General features: G+C 50.4%; 1 protein-coding gene across 2 annotated transcripts in view; it reads left to right on the top strand.

Annotated features, from left to right (window-relative positions):
- Positions 1-19,141, top strand: part of DPEP1 (dipeptidase 1) — a 337,534-nt gene that overhangs the window by 252,797 nt on the left and 65,596 nt on the right. Inside the window, exon 1 of one of the 2 annotated variants that reach the window (XM_063945504.1) lies at positions 11,285-11,471. The exons of the other annotated variant lie outside the window; for it this stretch is intronic. Within the exon in view, the coding sequence (XP_063801574.1) occupies positions 11,458-11,471 (14 nt within the window). The 5' untranslated portion in view covers positions 11,285-11,457. Of the gene's footprint in view, positions 1-11,284; positions 11,472-19,141 lie in introns of those variants that run through there. 2 annotated transcript variants of the gene reach the window in all.

Here is a 19,141-nt window from a genome sequence, read left to right as displayed (position 1 = left end):
CAGCAGCGAGAGGTGAGTGTGACACAGGGAGGAGTAGGAGGACTGTATAGCATTCCAGCTTTCCTGGGACTTCGGGCTGCGTCATCCCCACTATCCCAGCACCGCTTCCCATCTGCTTCCAGTGGTATCCCAGCCATGCTCCTCCAGGTACCAGCTGCGATGGATAGTAGATCAGTGGGGATACCAGTGATTATGGAGCCCTCCAGAGCCTTCTCTCTACTCATGGAGCCTGCCCATGCTCCCCCCTGCCCCTACTGCAGATATAGGTGGGTGGGTGATGTGTTCTGGATGTCCCCTCTATGCAACAGTACAGAACTTGTCTGCACACCCTGTACTCTTACTTACAGGAGATGCGTAAAAGGGGGCTCTGCCTACCATACTGTGTAAAAGGGGGCTCTACCTTCCGTACTGTGTAAAAGGGGGCTCTGCTTGTCGTACTTTGTAAAAAGGGGTTCTGCCTGTCCTACTGTGTAAAAGGGGACACTGCCCGTCGTATTTTGTAAAAAGGGGTTCTGCCCGTCGTACTGTGTAAAAAGGGGTTCTGCCTGTCGTACTGTGTAAAAAGGGGCCTCTGCCGGTCGTACTGTGTAAAAGGGGGCTCTGCCTGTCATACTGTGTAAAAGGGGTCTCTGCCTGTCGTACTGTGTAAAAGGGGGCTCTGCCTGTCGTACTGTGTAAAAGGGGGCTCTACCTGCCGTACTGTGTAAAAGGGGGCTCTACCTGCCGTACTGTGTAAAAGGGGGCTCTACCTGCTGTACTGTGTAAAAGGGGGCTCTGCCTGTCGTACTGTGTAAAAGGAGGCTCTGCCTGTCGTGCTGTGTAAAAGGGGGCTCTGCCTGTCGTACTGTGTAAAAGGGGGCTCTAACTGCCATACTGTGTAAAAGGGGGCTCTACCTGCTGTACTGTGTAAAAGGGGACTCTGCCTGGTGTACTGTGTGATAGGCGCTCTAACTTGAATAATGCGTAAAATGGGGCTCTACCTGCCGTAATGTGTGACAGAGGTTGTACCTGGTGTAATGTGTGTAAGTGGTGCTACTGTGTGGCATAATTTGAATAAGGGAGACTACTGTGCAGCGTAATATGAATTGGTATTATTTTGTGACCATGTCCATTCCCCATGACGCCACGCCCCTGTAATTTTGACGGCCCTATTTTAAATATGGGGGGGCACTGATGCTGTTTCTTGCACACAGCGCTAAAATGTCTAGTTACGGCACTGGTCCTGCGATGAGATAGTCGCCGCTCAGGGGGAGTGAAAATTTGCGGACAGCTGCAAAACCTTCGGATCACACTCACCATCTAATGATTTTCCCATTCTGTGCAGTCTGTGCGTAGCTCAATACTTACTCCTCCATTGCGAAGAAATCAGGCTAATCAGGTCCAGAGCTGACATCACACGCCCTCCCTGAAAACGCTTGGGAACGCCTGCGTTATTCCTGACAACAGGGCCGTTTCTAGACAATTTGGCTCCCAGTGCGAGATTTCAAAATGCGCCCCCCCCTTCCCCATTGCTATAAAAAAAAATTGCGTGCCCCCCATATAGGCAGAAAAAAAGCATGCGCGCGCCGAAGGCGCGCGCACTCCCGACAAGGCTGTGTGGCCTGATTAAAGTGGGCGTGGTCTCATTACAGTGGGAGTGGCCTCGTCTGATATCACACCCACCACAGGGGGAAAAAATAAAAATAAAAAGGTCCACTTTTTACACATTACACCAGGCAAGTGTCCCCATATTACACAGCGCGGCAGGCAGGTGTCCCCATTTACAAAGTGCGGCAGGCAGGTGTCCCCATTTTACAAAGTGCGGCAGGCAGGTGTCCCCATTTTACACAGTACGGTAGGCAGGTGTCCCCATTTAACAAAGTGCGGCAGGCAGGTGTCCCCATTTTACAAAGTGCGGCAGGCAGGTGTCCCCATTTAACAAAGTGCGGCAGGCAGGTGTCCCCATTTTACACAGTACGCAGGCAGGTGTCCCCATTTTACACAGTACGCAGGCAGGTGTCCCCATTTTACACAGTACGCAGGCAGGTGTCCCCATTTTACACAGTGCGGCAGGTGCCCCCATTTTACACAGTGCGGCAGGTGTCCCCATTTTATACAGTGCGGCAGGTGTCCCCATTTTACACAGTGCGGCAGGTGTCCCCATTTTACACAGTGCGGCAGGTGCCCCCATTTTACACAGTGCGGCAGGTGTCCCCATTTTACACAGTGCGGCAGGTGTCCCCATTTTACACAGTGCGGCAGGTGTCCCCATTTTACACAGTGCGGCAGGTGTCCCCATTTTACACAGTGCGGCAGGTGTCCCCATTTTACACAGTGCAGTGCGGCAGGTATCCCCATTTTACACAGTGCGGCAGGTGTCCCCATTTTACACAGTGCGGCAGGTGCCCCCATTTTACACAGTGCGGCAGGTATCCCCATTTTACACAGTGCGGCAGGTATCCCCATTTTACACAGTGCGGCAGGTGTCCCCATTTTACACAGTGCGGCAGGTATCCCCATTTTACACAGTGCGGCAGGTATCCCCATTTTACACAGTGCGGCAGGTATCCCCATTTGACACAGTGCGGCAGGTGTCAAGTGGGAGGAGGGAGGGGGAGAGAGAGAATACTTACAACTTGCCGCTCTTCGGGTCCCGCGCGCCGGCCGCCTCCTCCGTCGATGGTTATCTTCTCCAGTCCTCTCCTCCCTCTCTCTTCCCCCCGAGCGCTCCTGCTCGGGGGGCGGGGCTTCGTGGAATGACGCGTTTGCGTCGTGACGTCACGACGCAAACGCGTCATTCCGCGAAGCCCCACCCCCCGAGCAGGAGCGCTCGGGGGGAAGAGAGAGGGAGGAGATGAGTAGTCACAAAGTGCCGCGGCGGGCGCCCCGTGCGGTTGCACGGCTCGCCCGCCGCTAGAAACGGCACTGCCTGACACTCCCAGAAAACGGTCAGTTACCACCCACAAACTTCCTCTTTCTGTCAATCAACTAGCAAACGGCCGTGCGGTCTAAATTTCCGCACCATCCTGTCGCTGTTTGGCAACGCACCTGCGCATTGCACTGCATACGCACACGCAGTAGTTCGATAGTCGGCTGCAGTGTGAAAACTAGTGATGTGCACCGGAAATTTTTCGGGTTTTGTGTTTTGGTTTTGGGTTCGGTTCCGCGGCCGTGTTTTGGGTTCGGACGCGTTTTGACAAAACCTCACCGAAATTTTTTTGTCGGATTCGAGTGTGTTTTGGATTCGGGTGTTTGTTTCAAAAAACCCTAAAAAACAGCTTAAATCATAGAATTTGGGGGTCATTTTGATCCCATAGTATTATTAACCTCAATAACCATAATTTCCACTCATTTTCAGTCTATTCTGAACACCTCACATCTCACAATATTATTTTTAGTCCTAAAATTTGCACCGAGGTCGCTGGATGGCTAAGCTAAGCGACCCTAGTGGCCGACACAAACACCTGGCCCATCTAGGAGTGGCACTGCAGTGTCAGACAGGATGGCCCTTCAAAAAAATTGTCCCCAAACAGCACGTGATGCAAAGAAAAAAAGAGGCGCAATGAGGTAGCTGTGTGACTAAGATAAGCGACCCAAGTGGCCGACACAAACATCTGGCCCATCTAGGAGTGGCACTGCAGTGTCGCGCAGGATGGCCCTTCAAAAAAAATACTCCCCAAACAGCACATGACGCAAAGAAAAAAAGAGGCGCAATGAGGTAGCTGTGTGACTAAGCTAAGCAATCCTAGTGGCCGACACAAACACCTGGCCCATCTAGGAGTGGCACTGCAGTGTCACGCAGGATGGCCCTTCAAAAAAATACTCCCCAAACAGCACATGATGCAAAGAAAAAAAGAGGCGCAATGAAGTAGCTGTGTGACTAAGATAAGCGACCCTAGTGGCCGACACAAACACCTGGCCCATCTAGGAGTGGCACTGCAGTGTCACGCAGGATGGCCCTTCAAAAAAATACTCCCCAAACAGCACATGATGCAAAGAAAAAAAGAGGCGCAATGAGGTAGCTGTGTGACTAAGCTAAGCGACCCTAGTGGCCGACACAAACACCTGGCCCATCTAGGAGTGGCACTGCAGTGTCACGCAGGATGGCCCTTCAAAAAAATACTCCCCAAACAGCACATGATACAAAGAAAAAAAGAGGCGCAATGAGGTAGCTGTGTGACTAAGATAAGCGACCCAAGTGGCCGACACAAACATCTGGCCCATCTAGGAGTGGCACTGCAGTGTCACGCAGGATGGCCCTTCAAAAAAATACTCCCCAAACAGCACATGACGCAAAGAAAAAAAGAGGCGCAATGAGGTAGCTGTGTGACTAAGATAAGCGGCCCAAGTGGCCGACACAAACATCTGGCCCATCTAGGAGTGGCACTGCAGTGTCACGCAGGATGGCCCTTCAAAAAAATACTCCCCAAACAGTACATGGCGCAAAGAAAAAAAGAGGCGCAATGAGGTAGCTGTGTGACTAAGCTAAGCGACCCTAGTGGCCGACACAAACACCTGGCCCATCTAGGAGTGGCACTGCAGTGTCACGCAGGATGGCCCTTCAAAAAAATACTCCCCAAACAGCACATGATGCAAAGAAAAAAAGAGGCGCAATGAGGTAGCTGTGTGACTAAGATAAGCGACCCAAGTGGCCGACACAAACATCTGGCCCATCTAGGAGTGGCACTGCAGTGTAACGCAGGATGGCCCTTCAAAAAAATACTCCCCAAACAGCACATGACGCAAAGAAAAAAAGAGGCGCAATGAGGTAGCTGTGTGACTAAGCTAAGCGACCCTAGTGGCCGACACAAACACCTGGCCCATCTAGGAGTGGCACTGCAGTGTCAGACAGGATGGCCCTTCAAAAAAATTGTCCCCAAACAGCACATGATGCAAAGAAAAAAAGAGGCGCAATGAGGTAGCTGTGTGACTAAGATAAGCGACCCAAGTGGCCGACACAAACATCTGGCCCATCTAGGAGTGTCACTGCAGTGTCACGCAGGATGGCCCTTCAAAAAAATACTCCCCAAACAGTACATGGTGCAAAGAAAAAAAGAGGCGCAATGAGGTAGCTGTGTGACTAAGCTAAGCGACCCTAGTGGCCGACACAAACACCTGGCCCATCTAGGAGTGGCACTGCAGTGTCACGCAGGATGGCCCTTCAAAAAAATACTCCCCAAACAGCACATGATGCAAAGAAAAAAAGAGGCGCAATGAGGTAGCTGTGTGACTAAGATAAGCGACCCAAGTGGCCGACACAAACATCTGGCCCATCTAGGAGTGGCACTGCAGTGTAACGCAGGATGGCCCTTCAAAAAAATACTCCCCAAACAGCACATGACGCAAAGAAAAAAAGAGGCGCAATGAGGTAGCTGTGTGACTAAGCTAAGCGACCCTAGTGGCCGACACAAACACCTGGCCCATCTAGGAGTGGCACTGCAGTGTCAGACAGGATGGCCCTTCAAAAAAATTGTCCCCAAACAGCACATGATGCAAAGAAAAAAAGAGGCGCAATGAGGTAGCTGTGTGACTAAGATAAGCGACCCAAGTGGCCGACACAAACATCTGGCCCATCTAGGAGTGGCACTGCAGTGTCACGCAGGATGGCCCTTCAAAAAAATACTCCCCAAACAGCACATGACACAAAGAAAAAAAGAGGCGCAATGAGGTAGCTGTGTGACTAAGCTAAGCGACCCTAGTGGCCAACACAAACACCTGGCCCATCTAGGAGTGGCACTGCAGTGTCACGCAGGATGGCCCTTCAAAAAAATACTCCCCAAACAGCACATGACGCAAAGAAAAAAAGAGGCGCAATGAGGTAGCTGTGTGACTAAGCTAAGCGACCCTAGTGGCCGACACAAACACCTGGCCCATCTAGGAGTGGCACTGCAGTGTCACGCAGAATGGCCCTTCAAAAAAATACTCCCCAAACAGCACATGATGCAAAGAAAAAAAGAGGCGCAATGAGGTAGCTGTGTGACTAAGCTAAGCGACCCTAGTGGCCGACACAAACACCTGGCCCATCTAGGAGTGGCACTGCAGTGTCACGTAGGATGGCCCTTCAAAAAAATACTCCCCAAACAGCACATGATGCAAAGAAAAAAAGAGGCGCAATGAGGTAGCTGTGTGACTAAGATAAGCGACCCAAGTGGCCGACACAAACATCTGGCCCATGTAGGAGTGGCGCTGCAGTGTCACGCAGGATAGCCCTTCAAAAAAATACTCCCCAAACAGCACATGACGCAAAGAAAAAAAGAGGCGCAATGAGGTAGCTGTGTAACTAAGCTAAGCGACCCTAGTGGCCGACACAAACACCTGGCCCATCTAGGAGTGGCACTGCAGTGTCAGACAGGATGGCCCTTCAAAAAAATTGTCCCCAAACAGCACATGATGCAAAGAAAAAAAGAGGCGCAATGAGGTAGCTGTGTGACTAAGATAAGCGACCCAAGTGGCCGACACAAACATCTGGCCCATCTAGGAGTGGCACTGCAGTGTCACGCAGGATGGCCCTTCAAAAAAATACTCCCCAAACAGCACATGACGCAAAGAAAAAAAGAGGCGCAATGAGGTAGCTGTGTGACTAAGCTAAGCGACCCTAGTGGCCGACACAAACACCTGGCCCATCTAGGAGTGGCACTGCAGTGTCACGCAGGATGGCCCTTCAAAAAAATACTCCCCAAACAGCACATGACGCAAAGAAAAAAAGAGGCGCACCAAGGTCGCTGTGTGACTAAGCTAAGCAACACAAGTGGCCGACACAAACATCTGGCCCATCTAGGAGTGGCACTGCAGTGTCAGACAGGATGGCCCTTCAAAAAAATTGTCCCCAAACAGCACATGATGCAAAGAAAAAAAGAGGCGCAATGAGGTAGCTGTGTGACTAAGATAAGCGACCCAAGTGGCCGACACAAACATCTGGCCCATCTAGGAGTGGCACTGCAGTGTCACGCAGGATGGCCCTTCAAAAAAATACTCCCCAAACAGCACATGACGCAAAGAAAAAAAGAGGCGCAATGAGGTAGCTGTGTGACTAAGCTAAGCGACCCTAGTGGCCGACACAAACACCTGGCCCATCTAGGAGTGGCACTGCAGTGTCACGCAGGATGGCCCTTCAAAAAAATACTCCCCAAACAGCACATGACGCAAAGAAAAAAAGAGGCGCACCAAGGTCGCTGTGTGACTAAGCTAAGCAACACAAGTGGCCGACACAAACATCTGGCCCATCTAGGAGTGGCACTGCAGTGTCAGACAGGATGGCCCTTCAAAAAAATTGTCCCCAAACAGCACATGATGCAAAGTAAAAAAGAGGCGCAATGAGGTAGCTGTGTGACTAGGCTAAGCGACCCAAGTGGCCGACACAAACATCTGGCCCATCTAGGAGTGGCACTGCAGTGTCACGCAGGATGGCCCTTCAAAAAAATACTCCCCAAACAGCACATGACGCAAAGAAAAAAAGAGGCGCAATGAGGTAGCTGTGTGACTAAGCTAAGCGACCCTAGTGGCCGACACAAACACCTGGCCCATCTAGGAGTGGCACTGCAGTGTCACGCAGGATGGCCCTTCAAAAAAATACTCCCCAAACAGCACATGACGCAAAGAAAAAAAGAGGCGCAATGAGGTAGCTGTGTGACTAAGATAAGCGACCCAAGTGGCCGACACAAACATCTGGCCCATCTAGGAGTGGCACTGCAGTGTAACGCAGGATGGCCCTTCAAAAAAATACTCCCCAAACAGCACATGATGCAAAGAAAAAAAGAGGCGCAATGAGGTAGCTGTGTGACTAAGATAAGCGACCCAAGTGGCCGACACAAACATCTGGCCCATCTAGGAGTGGCACTGCAGTGTCACGCAGGATGGCCCTTCAAAAAAATACTCCCCAAACAGCACATGACGCAAAGAAAAAAAGAGGCGCAATGAGGTAGCTGTGTAACTAAGCTAAGCGACCCTAGTGGCCGACACAAACACCTGGCCCATCTAGGAGTGGCACTGCAGTGTCAGACAGGATGGCCCTTCAAAAAAATTGTCCCCAAACAGCACATGATGCAAAGAAAAAAAGAGGCGCAATGAGGTAGCTGTGTGACTAAGATAAGCGACCCAAGTGGCCGACACAAACATCTGGCCCATCTAGGAGTGTCACTGCAGTGTCACGCAGGATGGCCCTTCAAAAAAATACTCCCCAAACAGCACATGACGCAAAGAAAAAAAGAGGCGCAATGAGGTAACTGTGTGACTAAGCTAAGCGACCCTAGTGGCCAACACAAACACCTGGCCCATCTAGGAGTGGCACTGCAGTGTCACGCAGGATGGCCCTTCAAAAAAATACTCCCCAAACAGCACATGACGCAAAGAAAAAAAGAGGCGCACCAAGGTCGCTGTGTGACTAAGCTAAGCAACACAAGTGGCCGACACAAACATCTGGCTCATCTAGGAGTGGCACTGCAGTGTCAGACAGGATGGCCCTTCAAAAAAATTGTCCCCAAACAGCACATGATGCAAAGAAAAAAAGAGGCGCAATGAGGTAGCTGTGTGACTAAGATAAGCGACCCAAGTGGCCGACACAAACATCTGGCCCATCTAGGAGTGGCACTGCAGTGTCACGCAGGATGGCCCTTCAAAAAAATACTCCCCAAACAGCACATGACGCAAAGAAAAAAAGAGGCGCAATGAGGTAGCTGTGTGACTAAGCTAAGCGACCCTAGTGGCCGACACAAACACCTGGCCCATCTAGGAGTGGCACTGCAGTGTCACGCAGGATGGCCCTTCAAAAAAATACTCCCCAAACAGCACATGACGCAAAGAAAAAAAGAGGCGCACCAAGGTCGCTGTGTGACTAAGCTAAGCAACACAAGTGGCCGACACAAACATCTGGCCCATCTAGGAGTGGCACTGCAGTGTCAGACAGGATGGCCCTTCAAAAAAATTGTCCCCAAACAGCACATGATGCAAAGTAAAAAAGAGGCGCAATGAGGTAGCTGTGTGACTAAGCTAAGCGACCTTAGTGGCCGACACAAACACCTGGCCCATCTAGGAGTGGCACTGCAGTGTCAGACAGGATGGCCCTTCAAAAAAATTGTCCCCAAACAGCACATGATGCAAAGAAAAAAAGAGGCGCAATGAGGTAGCTGTGTGACTAAGATAAGCGACCCAAGTGGCCGACACAAACATCTGGCCCATCTAGGAGTGGCACTGCAGTGTCACGCAGGATGGCCCTTCAAAAAAATACTCCCCAAACAGCACATGACGCAAAGAAAAAAAGAGGCGCAATGAGGTAGCTGTGTAACTAAGCTAAGCGACCCTAGTGGCCGACACAAACACCTGGCCCATCTAGGAGTGGCACTGCAGTGTCAGACAGGATGGCCCTTCAAAAAAATTGTCCCCAAACAGCACATGATGCAAAGAAAAAAAGAGGCGCAATGAGGTAGCTGTGTGACTAAGATAAGCGACCCAAGTGGCCGACACAAACATCTGGCCCATCTAGGAGTGGCACTGCAGTGTCACGCAGGATGGCCCTTCAAAAAAATACTCCCCAAACAGCACATGACGCAAAGAAAAAAAGAGGCGCAATGAGGTAACTGTGTGACTAAGCTAAGCGACCCTAGTGGCCAACACAAACACCTGGCCCATCTAGGAGTGGCACTGCAGTGTCACGCAGGATGGCCCTTCAAAAAAATACTCCCCAAACAGCACATGATGCAAAGAAAAAAAGAGGCGCACCAAGGTCGCTGTGTGACTAAGCTAAGCAACACAAGTGGCCGACACAAACATCTGGCTCATCTAGGAGTGGCACTGCAGTGTCAGACAGGATGGCCCTTCAAAAAAATTGTCCCCAAACAGCACATGATGCAAAGAAAAAAAGAGGCGCAATGAGGTAGCTGTGTGACTAAGATAAGCGACCCAAGTGGCCGACACAAACATCTGGCCCATCTAGGAGTGGCACTGCAGTGTCACGCAGGATGGCCCTTCAAAAAAATACTCCCCAAACAGCACATGACGCAAAGAAAAAAAGAGGCGCAATGAGGTAGCTGTGTGACTAAGCTAAGCGACCCTAGTGGCCGACACAAACACCTGGCCCATCTAGGAGTGGCACTGCAGTGTCACGCAGGATGGCCCTTCAAAAAAATACTCCCCAAACAGCACATGACGCAAAGAAAAAAAGAGGCGCACCAAGGTCGCTGTGTGACTAAGCTAAGCAACACAAGTGGCCGACACAAACATCTGGCCCATCTAGGAGTGGCACTGCAGTGTCAGACAGGATGGCCCTTCAAAAAAATTGTCCCCAAACAGCACATGATGCAAAGTAAAAAAGAGGCGCAATGAGGTAGCTGTGTGACTAAGCTAAGCGACCTTAGTGGCCGACACAAACACCTGGCCCATCTAGGAGTGGCACTGCAGTGTCAGACAGGATGGCCCTTCAAAAAAATTGTCCCCAAACAGCACATGATGCAAAGAAAAAAAGAGGCGCAATGAGGTAGCTGTGTGACTAAGATAAGCGACCCAAGTGGCCGACACAAACATCTGGCCCATCTAGGAATGGCACTGCAGTGTCACGCAGGATGGCCCTTCAAAAAAATATTCCCCAAACAGCACATGACGCAAAGAAAAAAAGAGGCGCAATGAGGTAGCTGTGTGACTAAGCTAAGCGACCCTAGTGGCCGACACAAACACCTGGCCCATCTAGGAGTGGCACTGCAGTGTCACGCAGGATGGCCCTTCAAAAAAATACTCCCCAAACAGCACATGACGCAAAGAAAAAAAGAGGCGCAATGAGGTAGCTGTGTGACTAAGCTAAGCGACCCTAGTGGCCGACACAAACACCTGGCCCATCTAGGAGTGGCACTGCAGTGTCACGCAGGATGGCCCTTCAAAAAAATACTCCCCAAACAGCACATGACGCAAAGAAAAAAAGAGGCGCAATGAGGTAGCTGTGTGACTAAGCTAAGCGACCCTAGTGGCCGACACAAACACCTGGCCCATCTAGGAGTGGCACTGCAGTGTCATGCAGGATGGCCCTTCAAAAAAATACTCCCCAAACAGCACATGACGCAAAGAAAAAAAGAGGCGCAATGAGGTAGCTGTGTGACTAAGCTAAGCGACCCTAGTGGCCGACACCAGTGGCGTCATGATGTGGGTGCGGGGGATGCGGCCCGCACCCGGGTGTCACCCTTCAATAGGGTGACACCAAAGCGAGCCGCACACTCACACGCATGCACCCCCATCCCCTCACTGACAAAGACAAAGTATGGTCCACTGCTATGGCCACACCCCCTCCTCCCAGGCCCCGCCTCCTAAAGCCCGACATTCTCACCTGTCAGTGAGATCAGCAGGCAGCAGCCACAGAGCCGTGCAGGCAGTGCTCTGGCCGCCCCTCCCCTCTCCTCCAGAGTCCACTCGGGTCCTGACTGAGCCAGACAGTGACACACACAAGCTCCGCCTCCCACACTATCCTACAGGAGGAAGGAGCAGCTGCTGCTGATATTGATGCATGATGCCAGGTAACTTCTGTAAATGCTCCACGATGAGCAGAATCGATTTATGAAATGTATGTGTGTGTGTGTCTGTATGGGGGTGAATGTGTTAATGGGCATTGGGATGTACAAATTGTTGGGTTTAGTGCTAGGTCGGGGAGCTAATTGGGGCTGTGTGAGTTAAGTATGAGTGCTGTGTAGTATGGCTGCTGTGTGAGAGTAGTATGGGTGCTGTGTGAGCATAGTATGGGTGCTGTATGAGAGTAGTATGGGTGCTGTGTAGTATGGGTGCTGTGTGAGAGTGGTATGGGTGCCGTGTGAGTGCAGTATGGGTGCTGTGTGAGAGTGGTATGGGTGCCGTGTAGTATGGGTGCTGTGTGAGCGTAGTATGGGTGCTGTGTGAGAGTGGTATGGGTGCTGTGTGAGAGTGGTATGGGTGCCGTGTGAGTGCAGTATGGGTGCTGTGTGAGCGTAATATGGGTGCTGTGTGAGAGTGGTATGGGTGCCGTGTAGTATGGGTGCTCTGTGAGCGTAGTATGGGTGCTGTGTGAGCGTAATATGGGTGCCGTGTGAGAGTGGTATGGGTGCTGTGTGAGCGTAGTATGGCCGCTGTGTGAGCGTAATATGAGTGCTGTGTAGTATGGGTGCTGTGTGAGAGTGGTATGGGTGCCGTGTGAGTGCAGTATGGGTGCTGTGTGAGAGTGGTATGGGTGCCGTGTAGTATGGGTGCTGTGTGAGCGTAGTATGGGTGCTGTGTGAGAGTGGTATGGGTGCTGTGTGAGAGTGGTATGGGTGCCGTGTGAGTGCAGTATGGGTGCTGTGTGAGCGTAATATGGGTGCTGTGTGAGAGTGGTATGGGTGCCGTGTAGTATGGGTGCTCTGTGAGCGTAGTATGGGTGCTGTGTGAGCGTAATATGGGTGCCGTGTGAGAGTGGTATGGGTGCTGTGTGAGCGTAGTATGGCCGCTGTGTGAGCGTAATATGAGTGCTGTGTAGTATGGGTGCTGTGTGAGCATAGTATGGGTGCTGTGTGAGAGTGGTATGGGTGCCGTGTAGTATGGTGCTGTGTGAGCATAGTATGGGTGCTGTGTGAGAGTGGTATGGGTGCCGTGTAGTATGGGCGCTGTGTGAGCGTAGTATAGGTGCTGTGTGAGCGTAGTATGGGTGCTGTGTGAGAGTAGTATGGGTGCCGCTGTGTGAGCGTAGTATGGGTGCTGCTGTGTGAGCGTAGTATGAGTGCTGTGTGACATAGTATGGGTGCTGCTGTGTGAGCGTAGTATGGGTGCAGTTTGAGCATAGTATGGGTGCTGCTCTGTGAGCGTAGTATGGGTGCAGTTTGAGTGTAGTATGGGTGCAGTTTGAGTGTAGTATGAGTGCTGTGTGACGTAGTATGGGTGCTGCTGTGTGAGCGTAGTATGGGTGCAGTTTGAGTGTAGTATGAGTGCTGTGTGACGTAGTACGGGTGCTGCTGTGTGAGCGTAGTATGGGTCCTGTTTGAGCGTAGTATGGGTGGTGCTGTATGAGGGGAGCTTTATGTGAACTGATAGTGTGGGTGGATTAATGTGCTAACGGGTGTTGGAAGGCGGGATTGATAATGAATTGGGGAGAGATGGGGTAATGGATGCACGGAAACGGGGGGGGGGGGGGCTTCAGTAATGGGTTCTTGGACAGAGATATGTTTGCGGTTGCTGTTTAGGGGAAATTGGTTAATCAGTGCCACCACCAAGTAAATCCCATGCCACCTCTAAGACCCCACATGATACCCCATGTCACCTTTAAGACACCACATGATACCCCATGTCACCTTTAAGACACCACATGATACCCCATGTCAGCTCTAAAACACCACATGATACCCCATGTCAGCTCTAAAACACCACATGATACCCCATGTCACCACCAAGACACTGCATGATACCCCATGTCACCACCAAGACACCACATGATACCCCATGTCACCACCAAGACACCACATGATACCCCATGTCACCACCAAGACACCACATGATACCCCATGTCACCACCAAGACACCACATGATACCCCATGTCACCACCAAGACACCACATGATACCCCATGTCACCACCAAGACACCACATGATACCCCATATCCCCACATGATACCCCATTTCCCCACATGTCACCACATTTCACCAGATGAGCTGCGGTTTAGTATGCTAAGGGGGCTATTCAATTGTTTGAAAAGTCAGTTGGGAGTCTGTTTTTTCCTATCTAATAGACAGGAAAAAACAGACACCCAACCGACTTTTCAAACATTTGAATCTCCCCCTAAAAGTAGCAAAACTACAACTGCTTTCTCTAGCATGAGGGGGGACCGCCCAGCACAGGGCAAGGCCGCCCCACATGCTGCGTCCCCCCCCCCCCCCCCGCTTATACACGAGTGCATTGCTATACAGAGATGCGCTCGCATTTTAAGGGTAGCCCTCTGCTTCTGCAGCCTAGCTGTGAAGGCAGTCGCCGGGCCGCCATCTTTTGGGTCGCAGCTGCTGCGTGTGCCGTCATGCAACCGCTGCGGCCCACCCAACAAATGGTCCAGAAACGTCTGCGTTGTCCGGACCACGCCCCTCAAACGGTGCATCGCCGCCCCATCACCTCCCCCGCCAGGATTCCTTATGGTGTGATAGGGGAGGAGGTCCATGGGGGGTGACACCATGAGTTACCACACCGGGTGACACCAACCCTAGTGACGCCTCTGGCCGACACAAACACCTGGCCCATCTAGGAGTGGCACTGCAGTGTCGCGCAGGATGGCCCTTCAAAAAAATACTCCCAAAACAGCACATGACGCAAAGAAAAAAAGAGGCGCACCAAGGTCGCTGTGTGACTAAGCTAAGCGACCCAAGTGGCCGACACAAACATCTGGCCCATCTAGGAGTGGCACTGCAGTGTCAGACAGGATGGCCCTTCAAAAAAATTGTCCCCAAACAGCACATGATGCAAAGAAAAAAAGAGGCGCAATGAGGTAGCTGTGTGACTAAGCTAAGCGACCCTAGTGGCCGACACAAACACCTGGCCCATCTAGGAGTGGCACTGCAGTGTCAGACAGGATGGCCCTTCAAAAAAATACTCCCCAAACAGCACATGATGCAAAGAAAAAAAGAGGCGCAATGAGGTAGCTGTGTGACTAAGATAAGCGACCCAAGTGGCCGACACAAACATCTGGCCCATCTAGGAGTGGCACTGCAGTGTAACGCAGGATGGCCCTTCAAAAAAATACTCCCCAAACAGCACATGACGCAAAGAAAAAAAGAGGCGCAATGAGGTAGCTGTGTGACTAAGCTAAGCGACCCTAGTGGCCGACACAAACACCTGGCCCATCTAGGAGTGGCACTGCAGTGTCAGACAGGATGGCCCTTCAAAAAAATTGTCCCCAAACAGCACATGATGCAAAGAAAAAAAGAGGCGCAATGAGGTAGCTGTGTGACTAAGATAAGCGACCCAAGTGGCCGACACAAACATCTGGCCCATCTAGGAGTGGCACTGCAGTGTCACGCAGGATGGCCCTTCAAAAAAATACTCCCCAAACAGCACATGACGCAAAGAAAAAAAGAGGCGCAATGAGGTAGCTGTGTGACTAAGCTAAGCGACCCTAGTGGCCGACACAAACACCTGGCCCATCTAGGAGTGGCACTGCAGTGTCACGCAGGATGGCCCTTCAAAAAAATACTCCCCAAACAGCACATGACGCAAAGAAAAAAAGAGGCGCAATGAGGTAGCTGTGTGACTAAGCTAAGCGACCCTAGTGGCCGACACAAACACCTGGCCCATCTAGAAGTGGCACTGCAGTGTCACGCAGGATGGCCCTTCAAAAAAATACTCCCCAAACAGCACATGACGCAAAGAAAAAAAGAGGCGCACCAAGGTCGCTGTGTGACTAAGCTAAGCGACACAAGTGGCCGACACAAACATCTGGCCCATCTAGGAGTGGCACTGCAGTGTCAGACAGGATGGCCCTTCAAAAAAATACTCCCCAAACAGCACATGATGCAAAGAAAAAAAGAGGCGCAATGAGGTAGCTGTGTGACTAAGATAAGCGACCCAAGTGGCCGACAGAAACATCTGGCCCATCTAGGAGTGGCACTGCAGTGTAACGCAGGATGGCCCTTCAAAAAAATACTCCCCAAACAGCACATGACGCAAAGAAAAAAAGAGGCGCAATGAGGTAGCTGTGTGACTAAGATAAGCGACCCAAGTGGCCGACACAAACATCTGGCCCATCTAGGAGTGTCACGCAGGATGGCCCTTCAAAAAAATACTCCCCAAACAGCACATGACGCAAAGAAAAAAAGAGGCGCAATGAGGTAGCTGTGTGACTAAGCTAAGCGACCCTAGTGGCCGACACAAACACCTGGCCCATCTAGGAGTGGCAGTGCAGTGTCAGACAGGATGGCCCTTCAAAAAAATTGTCCCCAAACAGCACATGATGCAAAGAAAAAAAGAGGCGCAATGAGGTAGCTGTGTGACTAAGATAAGCGACCCAAGTGGCCGACACAAACATCTGGCCCATCTAGGAGTGGCACTGCAGTGTCACGCAGGATGGCCGTTCAAAAAAATACCCCCCAAACAGCACATGACGCAAAGAAAAAAAGAGGCGCAATGAGGTAGCTGTGTGACTAAGCTAAGCGACCCTAGTGGCCGACACAAACACCTGGCCCATCTAGGAGTGGCACTGCAGTGTCACGCAGGATGGCCCTTCAAAAAAATACTCCCCAAACAGCACATGACGCAAAGAAAAAAAGAGGCGCAATGAGGTAGCTGTGTGACTAAGCTAAGCGACCCTAGTGGCCGACACAAACACCTGGCCCATCTAGGAGTGGCACTGCAGTGTCACGCAGGATGGCCCTTCAAAAAAATACTCCCTAAACAGCACATGATGCAAAGAAAAATGAAAGAAAAAATAGGAAGGTCAGGCATCGCAACCGACACAATTGGACTCTCCTTGGGGATTTGTGATTTCGAAGAACGCACAGTTCTTTGCTGTGCTTTTGCCAGCTTAAGTGTTTTCTTTTTTCTAGCGAGAGGATGAGTGCTTCCATCCTCATGTGAAGCTGAACCACTAGCCATGAACATAGGCCAGGGCCTCAGCCGTTCCTTGCCACTCCGTGTCGTAAATGGCATATTGGCAAGTTTACGCTTCTCCTCAGACGCTTTTAATTTTGATTTTTGGGTCATTTTACTGATCTTTTGTGTTTTGGATTTTACATGCTCTGTACTATGACATTGGGCATCGGCTTTGGCAGACGACGTTGATAGCATTTCATCGTCTCGGCCATGACTAGTGGCAGCAGCTTCAGCACGAGGTGAAAGTGGATCTTGATCTTTCCCTATTTTTTTAACCTCCACATTTTTGTCCTCCATATTTTAATGCGCACAACTAAAAGGCACCACAGGTATACAATGTAGATGGATGGATAGTATACTTATGGACGACGAGTGACGACACAGAGGTAGGTACAGCAGTGGCCTACCGTACTGCCATATACAGTATAATAAATGGACCTGGTGGACACTGTCAGCAAACTGCTAAACTAGTATAAAGAAAAAAAGCCACCACAGGTATACAATGTAGATGGATGGATAGTATACTTATGGACGAGTGACTGACGACACAGAGGTAGGTACAGCAGTGGCCTACCGTACTGCTATATACAGTATAATGGAACTGGTGGACACTGTCAGCAGACTGCTAAACTAGTACTACTAGTATAAAAAAAAAGCCACCACAGGTATACAATGTAGATGGATGGTAGTATACTTATGGACGACGAGTGACGACACAGAGGTAGGTACAGCAGTGGCCTACCGTACTGCTATATACAGTATAATGGACCTGGTGGACACTGTCAGCAGACTGCTAAACTAGTACTACTAGTATAAAGAAAAAAAGCCACCACAGGTATACAATGTAGATGGATGGATAGTATAATTATGGACGACGAGTGACGACACAGAGGTAGGTACAGCAGTGGCCTACCGTACTGCTATATACAGTATAATGGACCTGGTGGACACTGTCAGCAGACTGCTAAACTAGTACTACTAGTATAAAGAAAAAAAGCCACCACAGGTATACAATGTAGATGGATGGATAGTATACTTATGGACGACGAGTGACGACACAGAGGTAGGTACAGCAGTGGCCTACCGTACTGCTATATACAGTATAATGGACCTGGTGGACACTGTCAGCAGACTGCTAAACTAGTACTACTAGTATAAAGAAAAAAAGCCACCACAGGTATACAATGTAGATGGATGGATAGTATACTTATGGACGACGAGTGACGACACAGAGGTAGGTACAGCAGTGGCCTACCGTACTGCTATATACAGTATAATAAATGGACCTGGTGGACACTGTCAGCAAACTGCTAAACTAGTATAAAGAAAAAAAGCCACCACAGGTATACAATGTAGATGGATGGATAGTATACTTATTATTATTAATGGATGACGAGTGACTGACGATACAGAGGTAGGTACAGCAGTGGCCTACCGTACTGCTATATACAGTATAATGGACCTGGTGGACACTGTCAGCAGACTGCTAAACTAGTATAAAAAAAAGCCACCACAGGACTGTTTTTCAGGCAGACAAACGTATACTGGTGGTCACTGTCAGCAAAACTGTGCACTGTACTCCTGCTATAGCTGCTCCCCAGTCCCCACAATTAAGCAGTGTGAGCACTCAGCACAGATATATCATGCAGCACACTGAGCACAGATATGGTATGGAGCGTTTTTTTCAGGCAGAGAACGGATAAAAAAAAACTGGTGGTCACTATCAGCAAAACTCTGCACTCTACTCCGAGTCCTAACAGCTGCTCCCCAATCCTCCCCACAATTAGTAATAAAACAAGCAATCAACTGTCTCTTCTACAATTATAAACGGAGAGGACGCCAGCCACGTCCTCTCCCTATCAATCTCAATGCACGTGTGAAAATGGCGGCGATGCGCGGCTGCTTATATAGAATCCGAATCTCGCGAGAATCCGACAGCGGGATGATGACGTTCGGGCGCGCTCGGGTTAGCCGAGCAAGGCGGGAGGATCCGAGTCTGCTCGGACCCGTGTAAAAAAAGGTAAAGCTCGGGTGGGTTCGGTTTCTCAGAAACCGAACCCGCTCATCACTAGTGAAAACGCACAGCAGCGAACATGTCTGAATTGGGCCCGTAATACGTCAGATGTATGCAGGGGCAGTGACCACTGCAAGCCACTAGATGCGGCAGTAGGGCCGGAACGCCTGAGCTGGACATGCACAGCAGCCCCGTTCCGTCTATTATACTGCATGTTGTGACCACAGCACTAGTGAAATTGTGTTATATGCTACTGCTATTGTGCTCATGAGTCAAACTGCTAGCCAGGTCAGGAAGGGGGTCCCCGGGCAACTGCCCCCCCCCCCCAATATCCCCCCATATCAATACCATAGAACTGAGACTGTGCTATGGTATTGGTCTGCTTTCAAAATGTAGAGAATAATGGCCCTCATTCCGAGTTGTTCACTCGCTAGCTGCTTTTAGCAGCAGTGCAAACGCTAGGCCGCCGCCCTCTGGGAGTGTATCTTAGCTTAGCAGAAGTGCGACCGAAAGGATCACAGCATTGCTCCAAAAAAAGATTGTGCAGTTTCTGAGTAGCTCGAGACTTACTCCTAGCTAACGATCACTTCAGACTGTTTCGT

The sequence above is a fragment of the Pseudophryne corroboree genome, chromosome 11 (genome assembly GCF_028390025.1).
Source record: "Pseudophryne corroboree isolate aPseCor3 chromosome 11, aPseCor3.hap2, whole genome shotgun sequence".
In the NCBI taxonomy this organism is placed as follows: Eukaryota; Metazoa; Chordata; class Amphibia; order Anura; family Myobatrachidae; genus Pseudophryne; species Pseudophryne corroboree.
Note: the sequence above shows the minus strand (reverse complement) of the source record. Positions and strands in the feature narration are given on the sequence as shown.